Source organism: Rhamphochromis longiceps, linkage group LG17, assembly GCF_057381845.1.
Source record: "Rhamphochromis longiceps isolate RC_006_pf linkage group LG17, R_longiceps_female_GT1.1, whole genome shotgun sequence".
In the NCBI taxonomy this organism is placed as follows: Eukaryota; Metazoa; Chordata; class Actinopteri; order Cichliformes; family Cichlidae; genus Rhamphochromis; species Rhamphochromis longiceps.
The window spans coordinates 22,422,077-22,445,347 of record NC_140573.1 but is presented as its reverse complement, the minus strand read 5'-3'; the positions used below and the strand labels follow the sequence as shown (position 1 = coordinate 22,445,347).

Sequence of the window (23,271 nt, the reverse complement as noted above, 5' to 3'; positions counted from 1 at the left end):
CCCACAGTTCTGAAATATTTTTGTTTTCACTTAAATTTTGTTTTCATTTGGAGGTCAGTTTTGTGAAAAAAAGTGAGTGAACCTCAGGACTGTGCTGGTCTGACTTCTTGTTTCTTGTTCGACTGTGGAGCTGTTAGAGAGCAGATCTGAGACACTCTGCTGCCACCTAGTGCTAATTAAACAAGTACAAAAACAGCAAAACATGAAAAAGAGCCACTTTATTGTACTGTATTCAACTTTGTAGCATTTTCTATTTAATTGTGTTTCTTTCGCTTTTGTAAATTTTTCCTTATGGTGCAGTTTTATTTTGTGATTTTTTATTGTGTTTAATTGAGCTCTTTTGCTTTATTTAAGCTATTTGTTGTGTTAAATAATCGAAAATTAAATATTAGTAAATCCATCATGCACATCAACATGATGAACATTAAATAAAATGAATAAGACACCAAACCCGATTTGTTATTCTAGTGTACTTGTACATTGTATAGAGTGTATATTCTTGCGTTTTTAATCAATGTTTATGTGGATTTCTCTCTCAAGTCAAAATGAAGGGACAACTGGCTGATTCTTGCAAGAATTATTTTTACAGTCGCTTTCTGTTGGTGAAGCTCATTATCAAATACAGCCAGCAGGTGGAGTCAAATAACCATAAACTCAGTTTTAAAAGGCTGTGCGGCTTCTGTCTGAGCTGATATCACGCTGCTCCATTCATACAGTCCAAATGCAGCAGAAAGAGTGTGAAGTCTTTTTTTTTTAACTTATGTTTAAAAACAGAAATTATAGCCTGTTGGCTACTTCCTCTGTGGATCTCCTGCAAAGAATCATACATTCATGTATTTGTCATCTTAGAAATTCTTTTGACGGTGACTGCAGAGATACGTAGTGTTTTAGACAGGTTTCTCTTATCAGTATACAACAAAGACCTCTCAGTGCCAGATGCACCTGTACAGACCGCAGAGGTCTCTAGTCTGTTCCAGGGGCCCAGTCGGAAGCTAAAGATCCTCCTGATTTTATTTGAGTTTTGACTTCCTTCAAACTGCTTTTTCTGTGTTTTTCTGTTACTTTGTCCACAGTTGACTGTCTTCCAGTGTTTGTTTTATCCTGCTGGTGAAGCTCTCTGGAGTTTACAGAGTGCTATAAGCTCATTATTATTGTTGTTGTTATATCATTTTAAATAGAAAGATTAAACACCCCCAAGAGGTCACGGCACATGCCTGCCCCTCCCTGAGCCTGGTTTTGCTGGAGGTTTCTTCCTGTTAAAAGGGAGTTTTTCCTTCCCTCTGTGGCCATGTGCTCACTGATCTGATTGTTGAGGTTTTTTCTGTATTTTTGTGGGGGTTTATCTTACAATATTAATCACCCAGAGGCAACTGTTGTTGTGATTTAGCACTACTGAATTGGAGAAATAAAACATGAAAAAATTGAATGTAATTTTCTTTAACAGATGCTCCTGGACACACTCTCTCTCTCTCTCTCTGACTCACTGGCCGCCGAAGCTGTCAATCATGCCTCCGGTTCCGCCTACCGCGCGGACACACCCATTTCCTCACCGGCATTTCATTTATTTATTTATTTATTTCCCCCCTTATTGGAATTATCTGCACGCGCGCAGGGCTGGTGCGTCTGCGCGTGCCGGTCACGGCGGGGTGAGGATAACATTTAAACAGGGACACTCGACCCTCTGTGTGCGCGCGCGCGCGTATGCGTGTGTGGTCCAGCGCACGTCTACCTAGTGGGCGTGTTCCCGCTCCTCCCTCCCTGCAGACCGGTGCATGCGTGTGCACGCGCGCGAGTGTGATTGCACGCGGTGAAGTCGGGCTTCTTCTTTTTTTTTTTTTCTTTTTTTTCCAAGTTTAATCAGCTGGTTGTTCGTCCTCGCGGCGGCGGCGGCGTCTGCGGTCACGAGTGGGTAATTTCTCTCTGAGTGTGCGTGATTCCCCCCTCCTCCTCCTCCTCCTGCTGCTGCTCCTCAGCGTGGAGAGGTGCGGGGCCACTGCTGGCTGTGTTGTTGCGGCACTGGATGGATCCGAGCATGTTTGCGGGTGAAGCCTCGGGCGGTGCACGCGGAGGGAAATAATTTTCTTCTTGTTCTTCTTGTGTGTTTTTTTTCTTCTTCTTCTTCCTGTCTACCTGCCGGTCAGTCACCTGCGCTGTGGCGACATGTCAAACTCAAACAAAAGCAAGAAGGACAAAGAAATCCTTGCTGAATACGAGAGCCATGTGAAAGGTAAGCTGATTTCTCGTCATGTGTGAACATCTCCACGCGCATCTGCACCTAAATCTCCCTGTCACACCCACCCTTTTTTCTCTCACCTTTGCATGCTCACGTTAAACTCTCTCTCACACACACACACCTGTGTGCCAGCACGTTCACCGCTCATGCATTGAGTCCCGTGCAGGGTGTGTTTGTAGGGGAGCTGACACCTCACCGTGAGACGTCAGGATTTCTGGGTTCATCCTGAGTGCTGCATGGCGCCTGAGGGGGAGAGGAGGAGGAGGAGGAGGAAGAAGAGGGGTGTATGTATTCTGCAGATCCTCTTGATCTTTTTCACCCACTGTCTCTGTGTGTGTGTGTGTGTGTGGTTTTACGCTCAGATCTGAGGCAAGTGGCTGTCTGGTATTTGTATTCCTCTGAGACTGTGACTGCAGCAGCGTGTGTGTGCACCTGATACCCCAGGGACACGCTCAGGTGATGATGATGATTGGGAAAAACTCTTAAATAGTGGTTTCCATGATTGTGGGACAACCCCCTCTCCTCCTCTTCCTCCTTCCATCCCTGCTCCGATGGGGCGGGCGAGTCAAATGACCTTTTATGAAAAGCTCTTTACAAGCTGCTTCATTTTCATTTCATGAAGCAGGGTGGATGATGGGAGATCAGCCAAAATCCACCTGTGTCTACGTCTGTGTGTTTGTGTGTGTGTTCCTCTTTACCTCCAAATGTCTGACCTTTTAACAGCCTCATTCAAACGCCTGCAAAATGCCAGCAGCATCTCATTTTTGTGCAGCTCCACATGGCTCCTCACACTCAGGCTGCCATCTTCACTTGTCACCTACGCCCACGCTTTAAAAGGAGCCGCTCATGTTTTCTCACCTCAATCACATGCCGAATCTTTGGAAATGTTCAAAATCCAAGCACCTTCATTCAAGAATCCTGCCTCTGCCCTGTGTGTGTGTGTGTGTGTGTGTGTGTGTGTGTGTGTGTGTGTGTGTGTGTGTGTGTGTGTGTGTGTGTGTGTGTGTGTGTGTGTTTCATACCTTTTCCAATGAATCGACACAGACTTTGAGTGATTACATTTAATGGAGAGTGGCCATTACAGCCCCCAAGAGTGGAGTGTGTGTGTGTGACTGTGTGTTGTTTGTGGTTGCTTGTGTTTGTGTGCCCTCGCCTTGGCGTCTTGCCAGAACGCGCTCGGGGATGCCCTGCATCATAATGACCGCTCTGATAAAGCCCCCTGCTGCTCCTCCTTCTCCGGACGGCCGACTATCTCGGTGCCCCTGTCGCCTCCTGCCGAGAGCCAAACGTATAGATCCACCATTGTAACTATGTGCTTTCCAAGTCTGCCTCCCTGCTCTGCCTCCTGATTGGTGGATGCAGGAGGTGGTGTGTAATGTATACACAGGAGGTGGCTGCTGCCGCTGGGGAGGTGGGGTCTACTCACTGAGGTGAGTTGAGCCTGATGTAAAGGTAGTGGTGGAGATTATGCACAGTGCTGACAATACATATTTGGAACTGCACTGAGCACACTCACCCCGTCACCTCATCTCCAGCGTGTCACGCTTCCTCTGGCTGAACGAGCGAGATGAGGAACGTTTTAATGAGAAAAAGGAGGGGGAAAGGGAAAAAAGGAGCTCTGCAGGAGGAGAGGAGAGGCAGATATAAAGTGTTTCCTGCTGCAACGGCTGCAAGTTTGGGTTTTTTTTTTTTTTTTGCCTGCGCCTGCACGCAGCTGATTAGTAACTTCACATCTGCATACCTGCAGGACAGACACACCAACATACAGACAGGCAGACAGGTGAATAATTACAGAAGAGGGAAGGAAGTGACTCTTCACTTTAAATGCTCTGAAGTGCCAAATGAGAGGCCCCGATCACCGTGCACGTACGTTCATCTGTGTGTGAATTTCTTAATGATGATCCAGCACTACTCTGCCCCTGTGTCCTTGAACCTGGTTGTCGTGGTAACAACCACGGCGTGAGCTTCCTGTTCTTCTGACATCATGCTCACACATGCTGTATTTATAGGACGGCAAGCGTGAGGATGGTTTGAAGGATAATGGCACAAAGTCACTTTTCAAGGTGCTCGGCAGGTCAGCACAGAGGGCTTGCAGCAGTTTTGTCTCTGCATTTTCAGGGCAGTGTGCGATAGAAGAGACGGTAGCAGAGGCAGAAAACTGTTCAGCATATTGTTAAAGAATTAGATTTCTTTGATCTGTGCAAAGATCTTAAACCTTTCAGTAAATACTCTGGCACCATCCACTTTCCTGTATCTACAGAGCTAAGTCTGAAATACAAAACTGCTGATATGAATGTATTAAAATGTCAGCTTTAGCAGCATGTTGTTTACTTTATAGGGACAATATGTTGGTTAGAGATCCCCACCCAGATAGCAGTTTTAGTACAAATAGCTCCAGGGACAGGAACCATCCATTTTTCTTAAGCTCTTATTCAGTTCAGGGTCCTTAAAGACCAGATCCTCTCCAATCTGTAATAAGACAAGAGGCAGGGTACACCTTGGGCCAAAGCATCTCCAGTGCTTCTGCGTTGTTTAGTTCAGGCCATGTAGACCAGGTAAAGTTACAGAGCGGAGTTGTGCTGACTCCATAACTACGCAGTTTTAAGCCTTCTCTGACATTAACATCAGCAACAAAAAAAACGTGTGCCGGGAGCTTCATTGCATGGGTTTTCATGGCCGAGCAGTTCCTTTAAGTGTGACATGAAGGTGGCTCAACCTCACTGATGCTGCACATCACATGGTCAGATGGTGTCGTAAACCTCCTCCTGCCTTCTCCTACCCTTTTTGAACTACACTTACTCTCTATAATCGGAAGAATATGCAGAATTTCTAGATGATGCATGAAATTTCGTATTTGTAGCTGTTTGTCTTGATTTGCTTGAGCGAGATATCAGTGTATGCAGGTAAGCTATCCATGTGGTGACAAAAGATATCAAAAGCATTGCCAACTATCACATGAGGATTTAACCCTTTTAAAAATATTTTTCTGCATTCAGAGTTGAACTATTAACAGGCAGGAAGTTTCGGTCCAGACAGGCGATGTCCACGCTTGATGTTCCAAAAGAATAAAATTTCTACTTGTAGAGCTTACACCTTTGTGTGTTGGATCGCGATCTTTATGCCCTGGAAGTCCCGAAACACTGGCTATTAGTCCAAGATGCTCAGTAACCAGACTGAATCAATGGGTTCCCAGATTTCACCACAACAGTATAAAAGTGCAGAAGAATGTCGATGGTACTACTACTCGTTCTAGCTCTTTTTTGTTTCTTACTGTTAGTGTCTGGATCTTTCACACAAAGAACTCACAACACTCAGCTTTCAGTCTGTTTGTGCCATTCCAGTCCTACTCCAAAGCTGTTCTTAAACAGTCCGTTTGAACATTAAACCATTTTTGACCTCCCAGCTCTCTTGCACAAAGTTCTTGTGATGTCCAGTTGCAGTAAAATAAGAATAGAGCAGGTATTTGACTGGAAAACAGCCTGGAATGAAACTGCTCAGCATTTCCAGTATTGAGAACCAGCATGAAGTGGGCTCTGTCCTGTTTTGTGTACAACATTGGGCTTTATTGACCAGATTGTCCAGCCATTTTCCAGAGTTCATGTGTGAAAATAGCTTATGAGTGCCTGAAAAATCAGTAGTAGGACTCTTTGTAGCTGAAGGTAGTTCAGTTCTTTATGACTAGCTGGATGGTGAGGCTCATTATCATGCTGCAGAATGATGATCAATCAAATAGCTCCCTAAAGGCCATTTGAGGGTTTCACTGCGCCTGTTGAAGCTGGCCTGATCTTCTCACTGCCAGGTCGCCATTACTGCACAGATGCATGAAACAAGTCTGAGTGCCTCCAATTTTAGAAGCACATAATGAAAGCTCATGCGAATGCAACTTTTGCACAGAAAAGGTTTCTCCATAAAATTAACAAAGAAAGGGTCAAGATAGATAAAAGTCGCCATGATTAATAATTCTTGAAGAATAATTCATAAAGCCTCATCAACCATCTGAAAGATGTCTTCGGCCATTTTAAGGAAGTACACAAGAAAGAGGAAGTCAGCCAACTGGAAACAGAAAGAGGAGTAATTTGGTCTCTAAAATGTATAGAATGGTGAAATCGCATTGCAAATTCTCAGAGTGCAAAATAGTTCACATTTTATTGTGTTACAAAACAAATCTTCAGTGTTTGAGAAGCTGGTAGAGAGAAACCACAGAATTAAGTCAAGACACATGCACCAATTTACTTCCACATCACTTTTCCAAAGCTTTCACAGTAGGGTTTATTCGATTTACTTGTTAGCTTCTTTCTCCATTTTGAGCCTAGTGAGTTAAACACCCAGTTCGCCAAAGCTGAACACACTCTTCTGGATGAGAAAGGAGACCAACCGAGAAGGGCTGTTACTCTGAATAAAGCCCCTGGAGATCGTTTTAACGTACGTAAGCCATTACCAACCTACAGACTACTGTGGCCCAGTTTTAAATATGAAGATCTTTTAAAGCCCCTTTTTCTAAAATGAGTCATTTCACTTGGCTGATTTATTTTTAAAATTATTATTATTGTATATTGTACATGACCATTTGCAGGCACATGCAGTACTTTTTCATTTTGTTCCATATAAAACTGTGACGACTGGTAGATTTAGATTTTTTTCAGTGTTCAAACATAAACTTGAATTTTTAATAAAATATGTTGTGTTCTGTTTGTTGACAAAGACAGCCTTGTGGGTCAATGCAGGTCTGTTCTTTGACACAAAGTCCTAATTTTAAATAAACTAACTAAAAAGGCAGGTTTTTGTGCATAAACCAGTCTTTTTCTACTTTATTTGTTTTTCAATTCTCAGCCGTTTGGGATCTCGTCCATGCTCTAATCTCACAAACACAGAGCAACAAAGGTGATTAAAAATTAATCTCACTTAACTTTATCCAGGACTCCATAACAGAGACGCAGGTAATCTAAATTTAGGATGATGCTGATGGTGTGTAGATGCACAAACGTAAAAGTTTTCATGCGATTAAGAAGCATTTAAATTGACTATTACTCTAATAAAGGTCGCTTTGAACAAATAAAATGGATGTATCAATAATTATACATTCACTTCATTCTTATTTTGTGGTTTTGTGCTCTGACCTCTGACTGTGCATGACCCGAGCACGCCATCCCCGGTGCAAAAGGAATAAAACGAGCTCCAGGGAGCTTTCAGATCAAATCAGTCCACAGATTTAACAAGACAAATTCTTTACACTCTAGGTAACTCCTGCATGTTTTCCCCTTTGTCAGTGTTTTACTACGTTATTCTGCGCTGACTGTAGCTCGTCTGATCAAAGAGGGTGAGTCTAGTCGTCGGGGTGCTACGAGGACACGCGAGGAGGTTTCTAAGAAGAGGCATTTCAGAGATCAAAAGGTACGCACGGCGGATATCCTCTTTCACTCTCAGTTGACTGTGATCCCAGCCAAGAAGTTTCATTTATATAATCTCGCCTCCTCGGTGGATCTGTTTGAATCCTCCTTCTCTTCTGCAAAAGCAAGCCTCATATTTTTGTATTCCTATAAAGCAAACAGACAGAAACACAGACATCTTCTTTAGGACATTTTTGTTAATTCATCACGAAGTGTTTGGTTTTTAGATCTACTGATTATAGTCAAAAATGCAAATAATCCAAACAACACTTAGTTTCCTGTCATATTAGACAAAGTAAGGCTTTGTGTTCTTCTCTTTAGAATAAACCAGATTGTACCCTCCTTTTAAATCTTTGCTTGTAAAACAACTTTGTGTTGCATTGTTGAATAGACTCAGTGTTGCCTGATATAACCTGAGATGGGAATGTTTCTAATTATCATACTCTCTTCAAGCAACCTTCTTCTTTGGTATTGGCTGGTTTTAAAGATTTTTCTTCAGGGTTGTCTGGCTTTTTAAAAAATTATTATTACCTTAAATTGTTCTCTGCAGTTTTTCAGAAACGTCCGTCATTTTTTTCCAAAATTTCCTTCCATTGTCCGGCTGTTTTTGCAGCCTCACTGCCTCACAGTACTGATCAGTACCGTTCCACACAAGTGTAAAAGGGGCCCACTTCCTGTTACTGCTACATATTAAAAGAAGTTGTTCTTAACTGATGTGGTTTAATGCAAAGGGTTAATGTAGTTGGTCTTATGTTGATTAATTTTGGAACAAATCTGGATTTGTTGATTTTTATTTTGCAATATCACCAAAATAATAGCCCCACTTTTTTTGCTCATTGATTAACAGTGTTGGGTGTAATGCACTACACGGTAATGCGTTACTGTAGTCATATTACATTTTCAGTAACATGGTAGTGTAACGGTACTGTTCTAAATTCAGTAATCACATTACAGTTACAATTATGCTGTTACTTATGCTGAAAAAAGAAAAAAAGGAGGGGGGGGGGGGGGGTCGCCTTGAAAGCATGAGTGATGTAAGGATTGCATGCGGACCCCAGTCCTGCAGCCAGAGCCTGATCTTCAACGGGTAACAGCTAAATTATGCTTTAGTGTTGGCAGTTAAGGGCTGCCGGTCTACCTGCAGAGAGTTGTTGATGGAGGCAGTATATGAACTATGTGCTGCGACTGGTCTGTGGGCCACTCTTGCTACAGCTGTTGTTGGTCTGTAAGCCAGCCGTGGAGAATAGCGAAGTTATAACATACAGAGAGCAACAGTTAAAAACAAAATCTCCTCTTTAGCCACTGTTTGAAATTTCCATGCTGTACTTTTTTATTTTTGGTGTTTATTTCCTGCGTCTCACATTCCTGGTGAACTCCACTGTCGCTCCTTTCCTTTTTCTTGCCCACTTGCCAACAACTACATTCATCCATGTTGAGAAATTTGCAGTTGGGATTCTGGAGGACTGGCACAGAGCGTGTTTGTGAACTTATCTCTGTTGGCAAAAACCTCCCCAGACTGAAACAACCACAGGACCATAAAATAAGCATAACAGAGGCAGTGATGAGCAGTCAGGCCTGCAGCCTCCATTTGTACCGGTCTCTGTTTCCACGGTAGAATCTCTGTGGCGATCGCTTTGAAGTGTCTTTGGGCTAGTTTTCAGCTTTGCTTTGTGTTCAAAGAAACGAAAGATCCTGTGTGTCCTCATTCGGATCCGGATTTACGTCAGTGTGTGGGACTGTAGCTTTAGTTTAATATTCTTAACTGGTGATTATGTGACAGTGCATTTCAGGTCACATTACAGAGTACTGTGAAAGGAATATAATAAGTAGTGTAACAGATTAGTTAACAATTTTCATTACTTACAAAACCAATGTTGAATTTAGATACTTTTTTTATTTATTTCTGTTTATAAGTGGCTCTTCTACTCTGCGTGAGCACTTGAAGCTCATTCACACACATTCATACAAGCACTTTTTTCTATGCTTGCGGTCTATCTAACAGGAATGAAACCAGCAACCTTCTGATTAGCAGACAATGTGCTCTGCTGCCATTTCAAACACATATCAGACATTTTTCACAAAAACAAGTACAGTTATCGTTTAGAAAATAAATCTTACATGGATTGGATTGCAGGGTTGGAATCCTGGAATTTACTGTAAATTGCCTCAATGTTCGTTTGCAGTAGAAGAACTCTGTTAATAGATGTATAAAGCAAAAGGAGAGTTTGGAATTGAAAATGTGGAAAGTTGCCATGTTCTACATTGTAAGGTCTTCTTCCTTGAGACTGCGTGGCATTGAAGTTGCTCGTCACAGCAGGACGTCATATGACTGCAGGCAGGTGACTGGAGTAGAAAACAAGCAAAGCAGGAGAGCAGAAGTGTAACACAGAAGACTATACGAAGATGTTAGCTGCTAAAGGTTGTGCACAGCTAAAATTTAACACCTTAGCTCCTCTTGTTTTAATCAATTCTTAACTGATCGAGTCACTTTGACATAATCCTGAAATATTCTGCAGGTGCCTCAGCTGTGCAGCAGAGGGCTTCTGTACACGTGTTGATCAAAACTGAATTTATAAAATTTGGCCGTGCCTCTAGCAAATCAGGTGACCATGAATAAATTTCATGTAAAAAGCTTGAGATGGACTGCAGAGGGGAATGTGGGATTTAGAAAAATATGAACATATAAAATTATGTATATGTTTAAAAATTATTCTTTAAATGAGCAATAAAATTCCAGGTTCAAATTGTAGTTAAATTAGCTGGACTGATTCTGATTTTGACTTTCAGACTCAACAAAAGGTACAACAGAAATAAAAATAATTGATAGTTCATCTTGAATGCGTCTTTATATTGTTTAATATTTGTATTATTTAAATTTGATTGCAGTTAAGTTTTAATCCAAGGAGGACTTTAACTCAACAAAAGGTCGTATCACTGCCTTTGATGCACGTTTGTGTAAAGACGCAGTCTCACATCATTTTGGAGGCAGAGTTAGCGTTTGAACTCTTTGATGTGGCATCAGAAATCCCAGTGGAAAGTGTGAAATGGATTTCCAAGAAGAGCAAAGAAAGAGCCTCCTACAGTTTGTTTTATTAATGAAATAAAGAAATTTACTGCATCATGTTTCAGTGTTTGGTGTTGGAGTAGCGAGAAAGTGTGTGCATGGTGATAACATATGTGAGTGTGTATAACTAAAGATAACATTTAAAAATAACAGAAAAGTTTTGATTTTTATTGTCGATATTATATTTATATCTATATTATTTATGTTATAGACCCTTAACTTAAACATTTCCTACTTTGTACTGTACCCGAACTAGTAAATAATGAAAGTTTAATATTGTTGGATAAATTGAATATTGCAGTATTTAAAACTTTCAAAGTTAGATGTTGGATAACATTATTTTAATATTTTATTATCACATTGTGAAGGTCACTCTGTTTGTGAGCTCTTAAATCAAATCTGGCTTTGTATTTATAAAACTGTCACTAAGAATCATCTGATTTCAAAAGGCTATATTTTTAAAGTTAGCTACCAACAACCACTTGAAACTCACAAAACCCCTTTTTTCTAATTATATATTTCAGTCGTTGCCATTAATAATTACTACTATAAATCAGTGGATAGAAATGTGGTTGTATGGTCGTATGTTCTCATTTCAATGTACGACTGCACAAAACAGTTATAAATAATAAATACTGCATCAGCTTACATTTACCTCTAAATAAAAAGTCCTATCCTTTAAAAATGTTCAGTCTGGCGAGAATCCAGTTGTTTTTCTTTCAGTTGCAATATAGTGGGATGTATGGGAGTGTAGCCCATCAAACACACTGGTGCTGTCTAGTTTCAAGTCTTATTGAACACAAAATGATGCTCCTTTTGTAAAATGTGGTCCCATTTATAGAGTAAAGCGGTGTATGACTCATACGGTGTGACTCATATGGTAGTGACTTGCTAATCATATGGTGGGGCAGGTGTATGATTAACAAGTTGCTGCTGTGTGAACGTGCAGTGTCGCTGGGTTTCTCCTTGTTTGTCACATCTGCTTTCAAAAGGATGATGAAGTTTGAGGTTTCAAAAATGGTAAATTTCAAACCGGTCAGTGTAATAGCATAATAAACAATAACTACTAACACTGCCCTTTTTTTCTCTGCATAGTTGTATATTTTCAAAGGTTTCATTTAACTGAACAGAATGACCAACTAGCACAGGTGAAAAGTGACTGCAGTTATTCAACTGAGCCTGGTTGCACTTGCGGTTTCTTCCTGTTAATAGAAGGTTTTCCCTTCCCACTGTCACCAAGTGTCTGGTCAAAGGGGTCGTTTGATTGTTGGGGTTTTTCTTATTATTGTTGAGTCTGTACCTTACAATATAAAACACTTTGAGAACTGTTGTTGTGATTTGGCACTAAAGGGTGGGCCATTTATATGGATACACCGTAATAAAATGGCAATGGTTGGTGATATTAAAGTCCTGTTTGTGGCACATTAGTATATGTGAGGGGGCAAACTCCTCAAGATGGGTGGTGACCATGGTGGCCATTTAGAAGTCGGCCATCTTGGATACAACTTTTGTTTTTTCAATAGGAAGAGGGCCATGTGACACATCAAACTTATTGGTAATGTCACAAGAAAAACAATGGTGTGCTTGGTTTCAACGTAACTTTATTCTCTGGGATCTGGGTCATACTCGTTGAGATGCTGCAGTAGCTGGAGTTTGTAAGGGTGCCATTTGTGAGTAGCTAATATCTGCCGAAGGGATGTTCGACTAATGCCACTCTCCAGTGACATGTGGCGAGTGCTACGCTGTGGGCTTTCTTGCGTCCACATTTTGGAACCAGTTTCATGAAACTTAGCAAGCAGTTTGCTAACTGTAGCATGGGAGATGGGTGGTCTCGTAGGGTGTCTTGCATTGAAATCTGCTGCAATGACCCGGTTACTGCATTCACCCGATATCAACACAATTTTGTTCTGCTCCTCACGTGTTAACCTCTTCGACATGTCAATGGCTGTGAACAAAGAGAAACTTGTAAATAACTCATGAAAGAATAAAGTTACGTTGAAACCAAGCACACCATTGTTTTTCTTGTGACATTACCAATAAGTTTGATGTGTCACATGGCCCTCTTCCTATTGAAAAAACAAAAGTTGTATCCAAGATGGCCGACTTCTAAATTGCCACCATGGTCACCACCCATCTTGAGGAGTTTGCCCCCTCACATATACTAATGTGCCACAAACAGGACTTTAATATCACCAACCATTCCCATGTTATTACGGTGTATCCATATAAATGGCCCACCTTGTAGTTTAAAAATGTTACTTTAACTGAAATCCATTTAAAAGAATGAAAGAATATCCTTCTCATGATGTCTGTGAAAAGAAAATTTGGTCCCTGAAGCCAAGAGGTTTTTCTAAGCCTCGACCCAAGTATCTCAGTCCCTTCCTTTGGCAGATTCAAATCTCAAACTCGAAACTCGATTTAAAGAGGACAAACTCGAAACTCGAAAATATCCTTCCATTAAGGTTTCAGGCTGGACAGTAGCCCAGTTACAACATGTCCTAAAAGAGAGAGGGACAAACTTTCTCTTTCTCTGCCATCTGTCCATCATTTGCAAACTGGCACCGGGTTGCCAGTTTGTTGCTCCACTATCCCTCCTTTCCAGTAAACAGCAGCAAACTTTTCTTGGCACTGCGTTGTCAGTTTCTCTGCCATTGCTCCCTATTTTCTTGCTTTCTCACACAAATAAAAGCTGCGCCTCTTTTTTAGGAGATCCGGACTCCACAGTGTGCATAATTCCTCAAGGCATACCTTCACTTCTCAAATGCTTTCACTAGCATCACTTAAACCCTCTCTCCTGGACACAGTCATTCAGGACAGCTACTTCAAGACAAACTCACATTTCTTCACAAGCCGTTGGGTCATTACCTGGAGCATCAAAAATCCCAGCATGCGCCCAGCAGCAGAGTTTCTGTTAAGAGTTGAGTCGCATCGCTATTCCTCTATCAATGTCTGTCATCGTCCAGAATTTCTTCTGATCTCTTCTCCTGCCATTCCTTCCAAATTTTTCCAGCACATGCGCCACTCAATGGAATCCCTGACCACCCCATCAAGGTCACGGGTTGCTTATCATTGCAAATGATTGCTTATCGTTGCTTATCAAACCTGCCTGCCTGCCAGTCATATTTTTTGGAACAGTCTTCAACCTTTGTAACATACAAGCATTACTGGTTCTAGGGCAGGGGTGTCCAACTCCAGTCCTCGAGAGCTACTGTCAACACAGCCGAGTCAAATGATTGGATCACCTCTTCAGCATGCCATCAAGTTTGGCAACAAGGCCTGGTAACAAGCCATTCATTTGATTCAGGTGTGTCGGAACAAAGATGCATTTAAAAGCTGCTGGACAGTAGCTCTCGAGGACTGGAGTTGGAAACCCCTGTTCTAGGGGATGCCCTCTCTGGGGATCTGTCTGGCCTGGGAGACACTACCAGTCCCCTCTGAGGCCTCCCCCAAACCTCAGTCTCTATTCAAGCCATCTGCCATCACCTACTAGAAATGCTGTCAAACCTAAAATGAGAATGTAGTCCCAGCTAGTGAAATCTGGCCCGTGTTTAGAATTGCCACTTGTGAAAAAATGTGACATGATGGAACAAAATAGACATTATTTTTGAAACCAGGAACCCAAGATTGGCATAGATAATCTGATATGAGTCTTAGCATCATATGATCTTCCACATATCCAAAGTTATAATGGCAGCAGGCTTCCTAAAATATTCTCTTCAGCATAATCCACATCTGCTTCTTCCTGTTTCCAGTCCAGGATAGATGTATAATCCCTCCAACACTTCCTGGATCTCCCCTCATTGCCCAGAAATCCTGGAATTCCATTTGAAAAAACCTCCGTGAAAGTGAAATTCTGAAATCTAGTGCTGGATAAAATCATCTGGAAGCAGGAAATTGTGGCCCCCTTCTGGAGCCAGACATGAATCCACATAACAGACCAGAATCTAATATGTTGTTATTATTATGAAACCATTTATGGTTTTCAGTAGCAGCTTGTTTCCCCGTCGCCACACTTCCGATGTCTTAGACCCGGAATAGCACATTAGAGACCTTTCTTCTCCACTTGGCTGCTCATAATTAGCGTTTAAAGGACACATAGTGAACGTGGCATCGACACCAACTTAAAGAAGTAATTAAACCGCTGATCCATCGGGCCAATCAGAACAGAGTGTTCTCCCCCCTGCCCGGGGTAAGATGTGAAGCAGCTTCGGAGCAGTGGAGCAGACATTCATTCATATGAAATTGTTGCGGCTCAACACAATGTGTGAGAGCAGCGTGAGATGGCAGCCATTTTAAATTAGTAAGCAAACAACATCAAACAATGCCAGAATCAATACACACACACACACACACACACACACACACACACACACACACACACACTGCTTGCTGCACATGTTTTTATGGATTTCCACAGAAAAATGGTCAGTCTATAAAACTCTCCACCCCTGTGTGTGTGTGTGTGTGTGTGTGTGTGTGTGTGTGTGTGTGTGTGTGTGTGTGTCGATGCGGCAGATGCAAGCTCTTGTCTTCACCTTCCTCATCACATGGTTCACACACAGTGTGTGGTTGCCAAGACAACAGGTATTGGAGTGGATAGAGAGCCCTGGGATTGGTGTGTGTGTTTTGTGTGTGTGAGAGAGACAGGTGGAGTTACTGTGTATTCTGTGCTCGCTCTTCCTGCTGCTGCAGATTGATCGAGCTCTGAAATGGCACGAGCAGTGAAGCATGCAGCCAGGCTTTACCACGCTGTAGGACTCAAAGTGTGTGTTTGTGTGTGCTTGCAATGTGGGTTTTTAGGTATAATAATTTTAATGCGGTCACAGGATGTCGTCCAAGGTGACTCCTCAGAGGAAAAATGGTCATCATCTTCATCAGCAGTTGCACGAGGTAGAACAGACAAAGAGAGTGAAGATGAGGAAGAATAGGAAAATTAAGCAATGTTAATCAATGCTGCAGTTTAGCATGTTAAACCAGAACCAGACCTATCAATTAAACTCATTATCTTGACTGTAGCGGTTGCCTAAGCGATAGACTTTGTTCTTTCACTGCAGGAGAAATCTGTGTTCTCTTAATAACATTAATAACATATAAAAGGCGTTCCTCTGCAAATACAGGCCCAGTTTGTGGCAAATAAACAATAAAGCAATAACGAGCTGCCTCTCCAGTGAGTCCCACTTTTAAAGAGAGCGTTCAGCAAACAGTGCTGAAAGAACTGTTGCAGAGGCAGCTGAATGATTTTGAGGACAACAACAACTACAAGCAATCTCCTGGAAATCCAAGCTGAAATAAGCGGCTGAATATCAGCGGCTGAGCTTACAAAAAAGGGCAAGTGCATTGTACACTTTTAAATCATTCTCTTGGATGAAAGGGATAAAAAAAAAAAGAGTTGTCTCTCAGTGGTTGCCTCTCTGTTGACCAAATTAACTGATTAGATGATCATTAAGCAGCTGCTACCCAGTGCCTGTCTATTTAAATCTGACCTGTTCACGTCTTGGTGTGCTCATGTCCTCCTGGGATCACGATTTTCTCTTTTGAAGTTGTTTTTAGACTGCTTGTATCAGTCTCAAGGTCAAAGTGGGCTCAGTAGTATATCACTTCTAGTTCAGTGACATATGTGGCTGGTAGACTGACAAATCTGTGATCAAATTTACCATCACTGAAACCATTTTAAAGCATTTACTACAGTAAGTATAGAATATAATCTGCATATTAAACTCTGAATCAGGAGTGACATGGTGCAAGATAAATTTATGTAAAAATATTTGATGGTTTCAGTGTGATACTCCTTTGTTTGAGTCTGCCCCATCCAGTGGCTTGAATCACTGTGCAGAGCAGGTTAAGGCAGGTGATGCTACATGGAGGATGTGGTTGGAGCAGGATGATGCAATCTTTGATCTCACGTCTAGGTCTCTGCAGACACTGCTCTGGAGTTCAGGCAATCTCCAGTTAATCACTGCAACCCTTATTTTCAGTTTAGCTTAATTCCTGGACACTGCATGTGTTCATTATTTAAAATAAATGCTGCTTTATCTCAGCATCAACAGTTCCGGTCTTTGAATGTCTGATTATTTTAAATGTGAAGGATGTGAAGAGTCAGACCTTTGTTCACATATGTATTTATATTTATTATATTTTTATTTATATAAAGTCAGCCAACAGAAACAACATGATGTAACAACTGCATTACATCAGCATCACTATGATATGTTTTTAATTTTGAGAAAAAGAAGGTGATCCTACAGATTTCTTTTTAATCTGTAAAACTCTGGAAGAGTCGCCAAGTCTCAAGCTTCATTTTGGTTTGTATAGGTGTATGTAGTATTAATATATATTTATGAATTTTCCACACAACTAGGTCTAACTTACCAGCGGACAGAAACGATTGCGAAAACAAATATTCGTTAAGTATATTTGTTTTTTTCTTAATTATCCGTGTGCAGATGTGCGGACCCAGTTGGTGGAGCAGCAGCGCTGTCTGGAGCAGCAGACAGAGATGCGGGTCCAGCTGCTTCAGGACCTCCAGGATTTCTTCAGGAAGAAGGCTGAAATCGAAACAGAGTATTCGAGAAACCTGGAGAAGCTAGCCGAGAGGTTCATGGCCAAAACACGCAGCACGAAAGATCATCAGCAATACAAGTAGGCCTGCTTACCTGAGTACGCATGCATGTTTGCATGTTTCGGGGGGCACATATTTGTGTATTAAATGAAACACACAAAAATGTATTTACTGAAAGGGGACATATCAGGGATTTACTTTACCATAAATATTCATTTTTTATAACTTTTGGAGCTTTAAAACTGAGTTGGTTATTGCTAGCTGTTAGCCTAAGCTTAAGCTAATTTACTTACTTACTTTCCCATGTTTTTTTGAACCAAAGATATTAGTCAAGTTTATTCATTTTAATTCATTTTAATAATCCCTTATATCAGCGGTCCCCAACCTTTTTTGCGCCACGGACCGGTTTATGCCCGACAATATTTTCACGGACCGGCCTTTAAGGTGTCGCGGATAAATACAACAAAATAAAACTAGTACCGGTACCGAAAAAAAGAAAATTTATTCATAACACACGTGAAAAGACCAAGGAAAACCGAGTAAACGATAAAAACGATAACAAAATAACGCTGAAAACCGATAAAAACCCTGAAAACTATACATTTCACACGTGAGCCTCAACTCTCGCGGCCCGGTACCAAACAACTCACGGACTGGTACCGGTCCGAGGCCCGGGGGTTGGGGACCGCTGCCTTATAGCACTTCACATCAATAAGAAACATTTAAAACTATGGAGAAAAGTGTTTTAAGTAGGCTTTTTAAAAAGCTTGATAGCTTCTATTAGCATTGTAGCTAAAGCTCTTGCCCCTCCAGAATAAGATTAACCACATAGTAAGTTATTATTTTGCAGATAAATTACTTCAATATATATAAAACCTCCCAGTGATATATAAATAAGAAAAATAATTAATGGCTACAATGATAAAATAATTGAATATACATGATTCTGAAAAGTTCCACTCAGAATAAGTATGTTTGCTCGAGGTACTTTAAATGTATTTTAATACAACAAATTTAATAAAACTTTTCCAATATTAAGATATTTAATATTTGTTAGTTATAGGTTTATAATTTTTTCTTATCTTTGCCAATTTTCTTGATATTTGTTTATTTTTGGTCCTCATGTGCCCCCATTTAAAAAAGAAAAAGAAAAAGGCATTGGTGTTTTTTTTTAGTTACTGCTCTCTGTTCTTTAAAAAATGTTATATATCCTATAACATACATCGGCACCTGGGTATTTGGACGTTATACATTTAGGTCATGAATAAAGTAATGATGTAATGATATAAATAAAAATAAAATACGATTCAGAATTTTGCATTCAAATACAGGCTGTTGATAGAAAATTTCTTAAAATGAAGCACAAAATATCTTTAAATACTTTTATTTCACATAAATTTTAAAATAAATTTTTATTTCACATCAGAAACAGATTACTAAATGTTTGAGGTGTGAAATAAACCGCAATGGAGTTTGAAAACAAAATATGGATGTGTGTGGTTGGAGGATGTGTTTGTGCGGGTGGTGGGGGGGCGCAAACATTTTTCTTGTAAAACAAAGGTGGGCCCAGCAAAAAAAGTTTGGGAACCACTGATCTAATATATGTGTTTACCGGGGAGTTTGTTCAAACCTTTACTATCTGTCAATGAAGCATAGGATAGCTACTTAACGGAAAAGAAGAGGCCAACAGTGGATATTAAGGGCTTGAACTCAAATGCATTTATCTTTTATCTAAATGATCCTCTCCACACAGTTTTAATAATCCACATATAAGTTGTATAAATGAGTGTTTTTGCTATGTTTAAGGCATCTCTCACTTTCCCTCTTCCAGAAAGGACCAGAATCTGCTCTCACCAGTCAACTGTTGGTATTTGCTGTTAAATCAGGTTAGTTTATGGTTTTGTGAATCTCCTCAAAGTCTTTTTGAAATCTCTGAGCTATGAATATACAATGAGGCATGTGCTGTTAAATGTAAGAAAAGCTGTTGCATTCGATCTTGTACTTAGCAAAGTGGCTGAAGCTTGTGCTCACCAACTATTAGAGGTTTTATTCAATCCTTTCAATCTTTCCTTGACATGTTCCCAATTCCTGTCCCAGAGAGACAAGCCATCAACAGTCTAAACGAGTACAGACCAATAGCACTTATATCAGTAGTCATGAAATGTCTGGAGAGACTTGTATCTCAATACATCAAAAACTGCCTCCCTCTTAACTTTGACCTGCACGAGTGAGCTCATGCACCAAACAGCCCTCCAGATTTCATTGAGCCATTTTGAATACCCAGGAAATTATCCTGGAATGCTCTTCCACCTTCACCACAATCGTCTCGTATATACTGGTTGGTAAAATATGTGACCTAGACCCCTCGCCCCCATCTGTACTGGGATTAAAGACTTCCTTACCAACCATCCACAAACGGTGAATGCTGGCCACCATCACACTTAGCACTGGCTCTCCTCAGAGCTGTGTGCTGAGTTCTCCTGTATGCCTTGTACACATATTTAATTTAGTTCAATTATATTTTTATAACACCAAATCACAACAACAGTTGCCTCAAGAGACTAGTGTAAAGAACTTAAATAATAGAGAGAAACCTCAACAATCAGGCAGTCCTGTTTGAGCAAGCACTTGGAAACAGTGGGGAGGAAAAACTCCTTTTTAACAGGATGAAACCTCCGACAAAGTTTGATTCATATGTGGAGGTGAGTCAGCATACAGAGAGCTATCTGGGTGTTGCTAGCCCTCTTCTACGTCAGGGTTTCCTCAAATTCATGGGAACCAACATCGTGGAGAATCAGCAGTAACCCCATCAGAGACCAGGTTTACTGAGAATGCTCTGAAGGAACTACACAGAGGGAGAAACTGTTGGTGGCCTTCCAACGCTCCACTTTGAGAGTGTACTGCATCACAGTGTGGTAACAGCAGAGGTTTATCAGCACCACCCAGAGAAGCATCAGCTGCCCTTTCTAGAGGACATCTCCAGCTCTCTGTATCTCAGCAGGGCAAAGAAAATAATGCAAAACCTTTCCCGCCCTGGACTGCACTTGTCCAACCTGCTGCCTCCAGACAGACCAGACAGTACAGATACATAAAGAGCCGGAGCTAAAAACAGCTTCTTCCCCGTGGACCATCAGAACTCTGCTGTAAATAAAGGAGTGCAATAGCTGTTCTATAGGAAATGGCGTTCCGTTAAGTCCAGTCATGTCCTAAAGATGTGTGTCTGCCCTTAATGCTTTTATGCATTGTATAATTTTTAAAACCACATTTATTTATTTTTAAATACACTTATTCTTTTTCAGTCTTTTTACCTACAGTTTTGCACTGAATAGAATAGTTCTCAGAATCTTGTATAATTCCCCAAGGATTATTATTATTAGTAAATTATTATTGCTACTGTTGTTATTAATTATTATTATTATTATTACTATTACATTCTTTTATACCAATCTCTGTTTTCCAGGTGAGGAGGGAGAGTAAGGACCATGCCACCCTCAGTGACCTCTACCTAAACAACGTCATCTCCCGCCTCACACACATTAGCGAGGACTCGGCCCGCCTGCTGAAGAGGGTGAGCAAGATTATCATCACTATATACTTTGATATTTATGCAAACAAAATATCCTTCATGTGTTAGTCTGTTAGTAAAGGTTTCTCCACTTCTAAAAGAACAGAGGTCTTTATTTTTAATGCTTTGTATGTATTTGCTCGGGAGCATTTTTAGACTAATTTTGTTTACTTTGTCAAATAAATGAATGTAGCCTGGTCTCATAATTATATTTCTGTTGATATGTCGTAAAAACCTTATTTATCTAAGAATAATGAAAATCAGTGCAGGAATATTTTTTACATACGACAGAATGAGGTTTGTTGCTGCACCAGAAAAGTCGATTTCCTGTCTTTAGGACATTATTGTTACACAACTTTTAAGTTTTCACTTTTATTCAATATGTAACAATAGCACCACAGTGGATTCTTCTAAGCTGAAGTTAAAGAAGTACCATTAGATCAATAAGCAGTTGTTTTTTTTGAGTTAGTATCAAAAACAAAACAGAAAAGTCTACAAAAGTTAGTGTTGTGCTGACTTGTGTCGTTACATTATTCCGATGAAACCAGTCAAATCTTCACATTTATTTTTGCATTCTCACTCCCATTGAAGATTTTAATGTCTTCATCATCTTCAGCCTCCTGTCTTTTTGTCAGTCCCATCGTCTTCAAACCCAACATCACAGCAGGTCTCACTACTAGGGCTGGGCGATATATCGAGTTTTTTAAAAATATCGATATATTTTCATACGAGATATAAGATGTGACAATATCGTTTATATCGATATAGCCTATGTTACGTTATAATTATACTTGTGGAGCCGCAGGTTTGCCTCTCTTTCGTCCACTTTTGTCTCTACGCAACGTTACTCGGCCTCGCCTCTCCTTCACTGAACACAACTCCGCCTCCCCCATAGCTTCACCTGCAGGCAATGACAAGATGAAAGCGGAAAATCTCCGTTAGCGAGTTACCGCGGATCGTCCCGTGCGTGGGGCTGGACGGCGTCAACGTGTTAGCTAGCTAACCACGCTAACGAGCTAACCGCGCTAACGACATGCAGCCCGGAGGAGCTGCACGGCCTAAAATCCTTTCATTTTCTCAAAACTGGACAGTGCGCCTTATGTATTAATTCTGGTTGTGCTTACTGACCGCGAACCGATTTTATGTGGTACACAGCGCTCAGCAATCTGTCAAAAAATGTTTTAATATGACTTTGCTAAGCTACGGAGCTGCACCGCTTGATGGATTGTTGGAGGATTACGGCTACCGGGGAGGAGCCTCGCGGAGTGATACGTACTGTGCTTCAACGTAATATTACCGTACTGTGTGTGTATAAGGACCATAAATGGCACCTGTTCAGAGACGTGGTGCAGCTGTGAAATCTGTCTCTTTGTTATTACGCTCAGCGTCTATTAGTTTACATTTTGACTGCACAATTGTGAGCTTTTTGTTATGCACAAAAACAACATTTTCTTTTATTTATGGACCATGATTATTTAATAAATGCTGATAATTTATTTTTAAGTAATTTCTTCATGTACATCTACGCTGTATGTAAATAAAAGTGCCCGTGTGACATCTGGAACACAGTGTGACTAAGAACTCTCTTTTTGTTCTTAACTTATGGCTTTAAAAAAAAATATCGAGATATATATCTTATATCGCCATCCAGCTAAAAAATATCGAGATATGAATTTTGGGTCATATCGCCCAGCCCTACTCACTACCATCTTGTAAACCTTTCCTTTCATTCTCGCTGCTTTCCCTCTGTCGCCTGTCACTTCTGACACTTGTCTCCACCCACTCCACCCTGCCTGCACTCTCTCCTTCAGCCGCCTTGTGCACTGTCAGTTACTTTGAACGTTTGACCACGGTACTTTCACTATCTCCTTGCCTATCTACCTGTATCCATCTCACTCAAATGATTTCCAAAAAAAGGGTTTTTCCTTAGAATGTTTCTGTAATTGCTACATTTCCTTAATATCAAAGGACTTTTCGGTCAAAATTTTATGCAACTTACAAACTGATGCACTCTAGTTGCCTTTAAGAATGTTTTTGAGACACTATCAGAAGAAAAACAGCAAACTCAGAGTCTGAGAGCAAAAAAACAAGCTGAAACTCAGCTCAGCTGTTCATTCTCATTAAGTTCATCACGTCAGCTCATACTTTATTGCCATCAGAATATTGATTAGCAGCTGCTTTAAGCAAAGGATCTGAGCGCCTCTCCCTCAACTGTGTGTGTGCCCCTGCACAGAAACAGTGGTTATCCATCAGGCAGGCTGAACAGCAGCAGATATATAAATGAATCTGACCACACACAAACAAATGAATTCATAAATGAAACAAGCCGCGCTCCGCTGCCTGCTCTCAGACTGGATTTCTGTCTCATGCATTAAACAGCCGAGCAGTTTGGGAAAGAGCTATGTGGCAGCATTAATATTACATTATGCTAAATGACTGAGGAATCCCAGGATGGATGAATCC

At 40.8% G+C, this 23,271-nt stretch overlaps 1 protein-coding gene across 2 annotated transcripts in view; it reads left to right on the top strand.

The window, feature by feature from the left end:
* Nucleotides 1-1,769: 1,769 nt before the first annotated feature.
* LOC146649703 (SLIT-ROBO Rho GTPase-activating protein 1-like) overlaps nt 1,770-23,271 on the top strand; it is a 43,793-nt gene continuing 22,291 nt past the window's right edge. For both annotated transcript variants that reach the window (XM_085386812.1, XM_085386811.1), the window contains exons 1-4: nt 1,770-2,227; nt 17,128-17,323; nt 19,075-19,129; nt 20,704-20,811. In XM_085386812.1, coding sequence (XP_085242938.1) covers nt 2,161-2,227; nt 17,128-17,323; nt 19,075-19,129; nt 20,704-20,811 — 426 coding nt within the window. In that variant the 5' untranslated portion in view covers nt 1,770-2,160. The remainder of the gene's footprint in view (nt 2,228-17,127; nt 17,324-19,074; nt 19,130-20,703; nt 20,812-23,271) is intronic.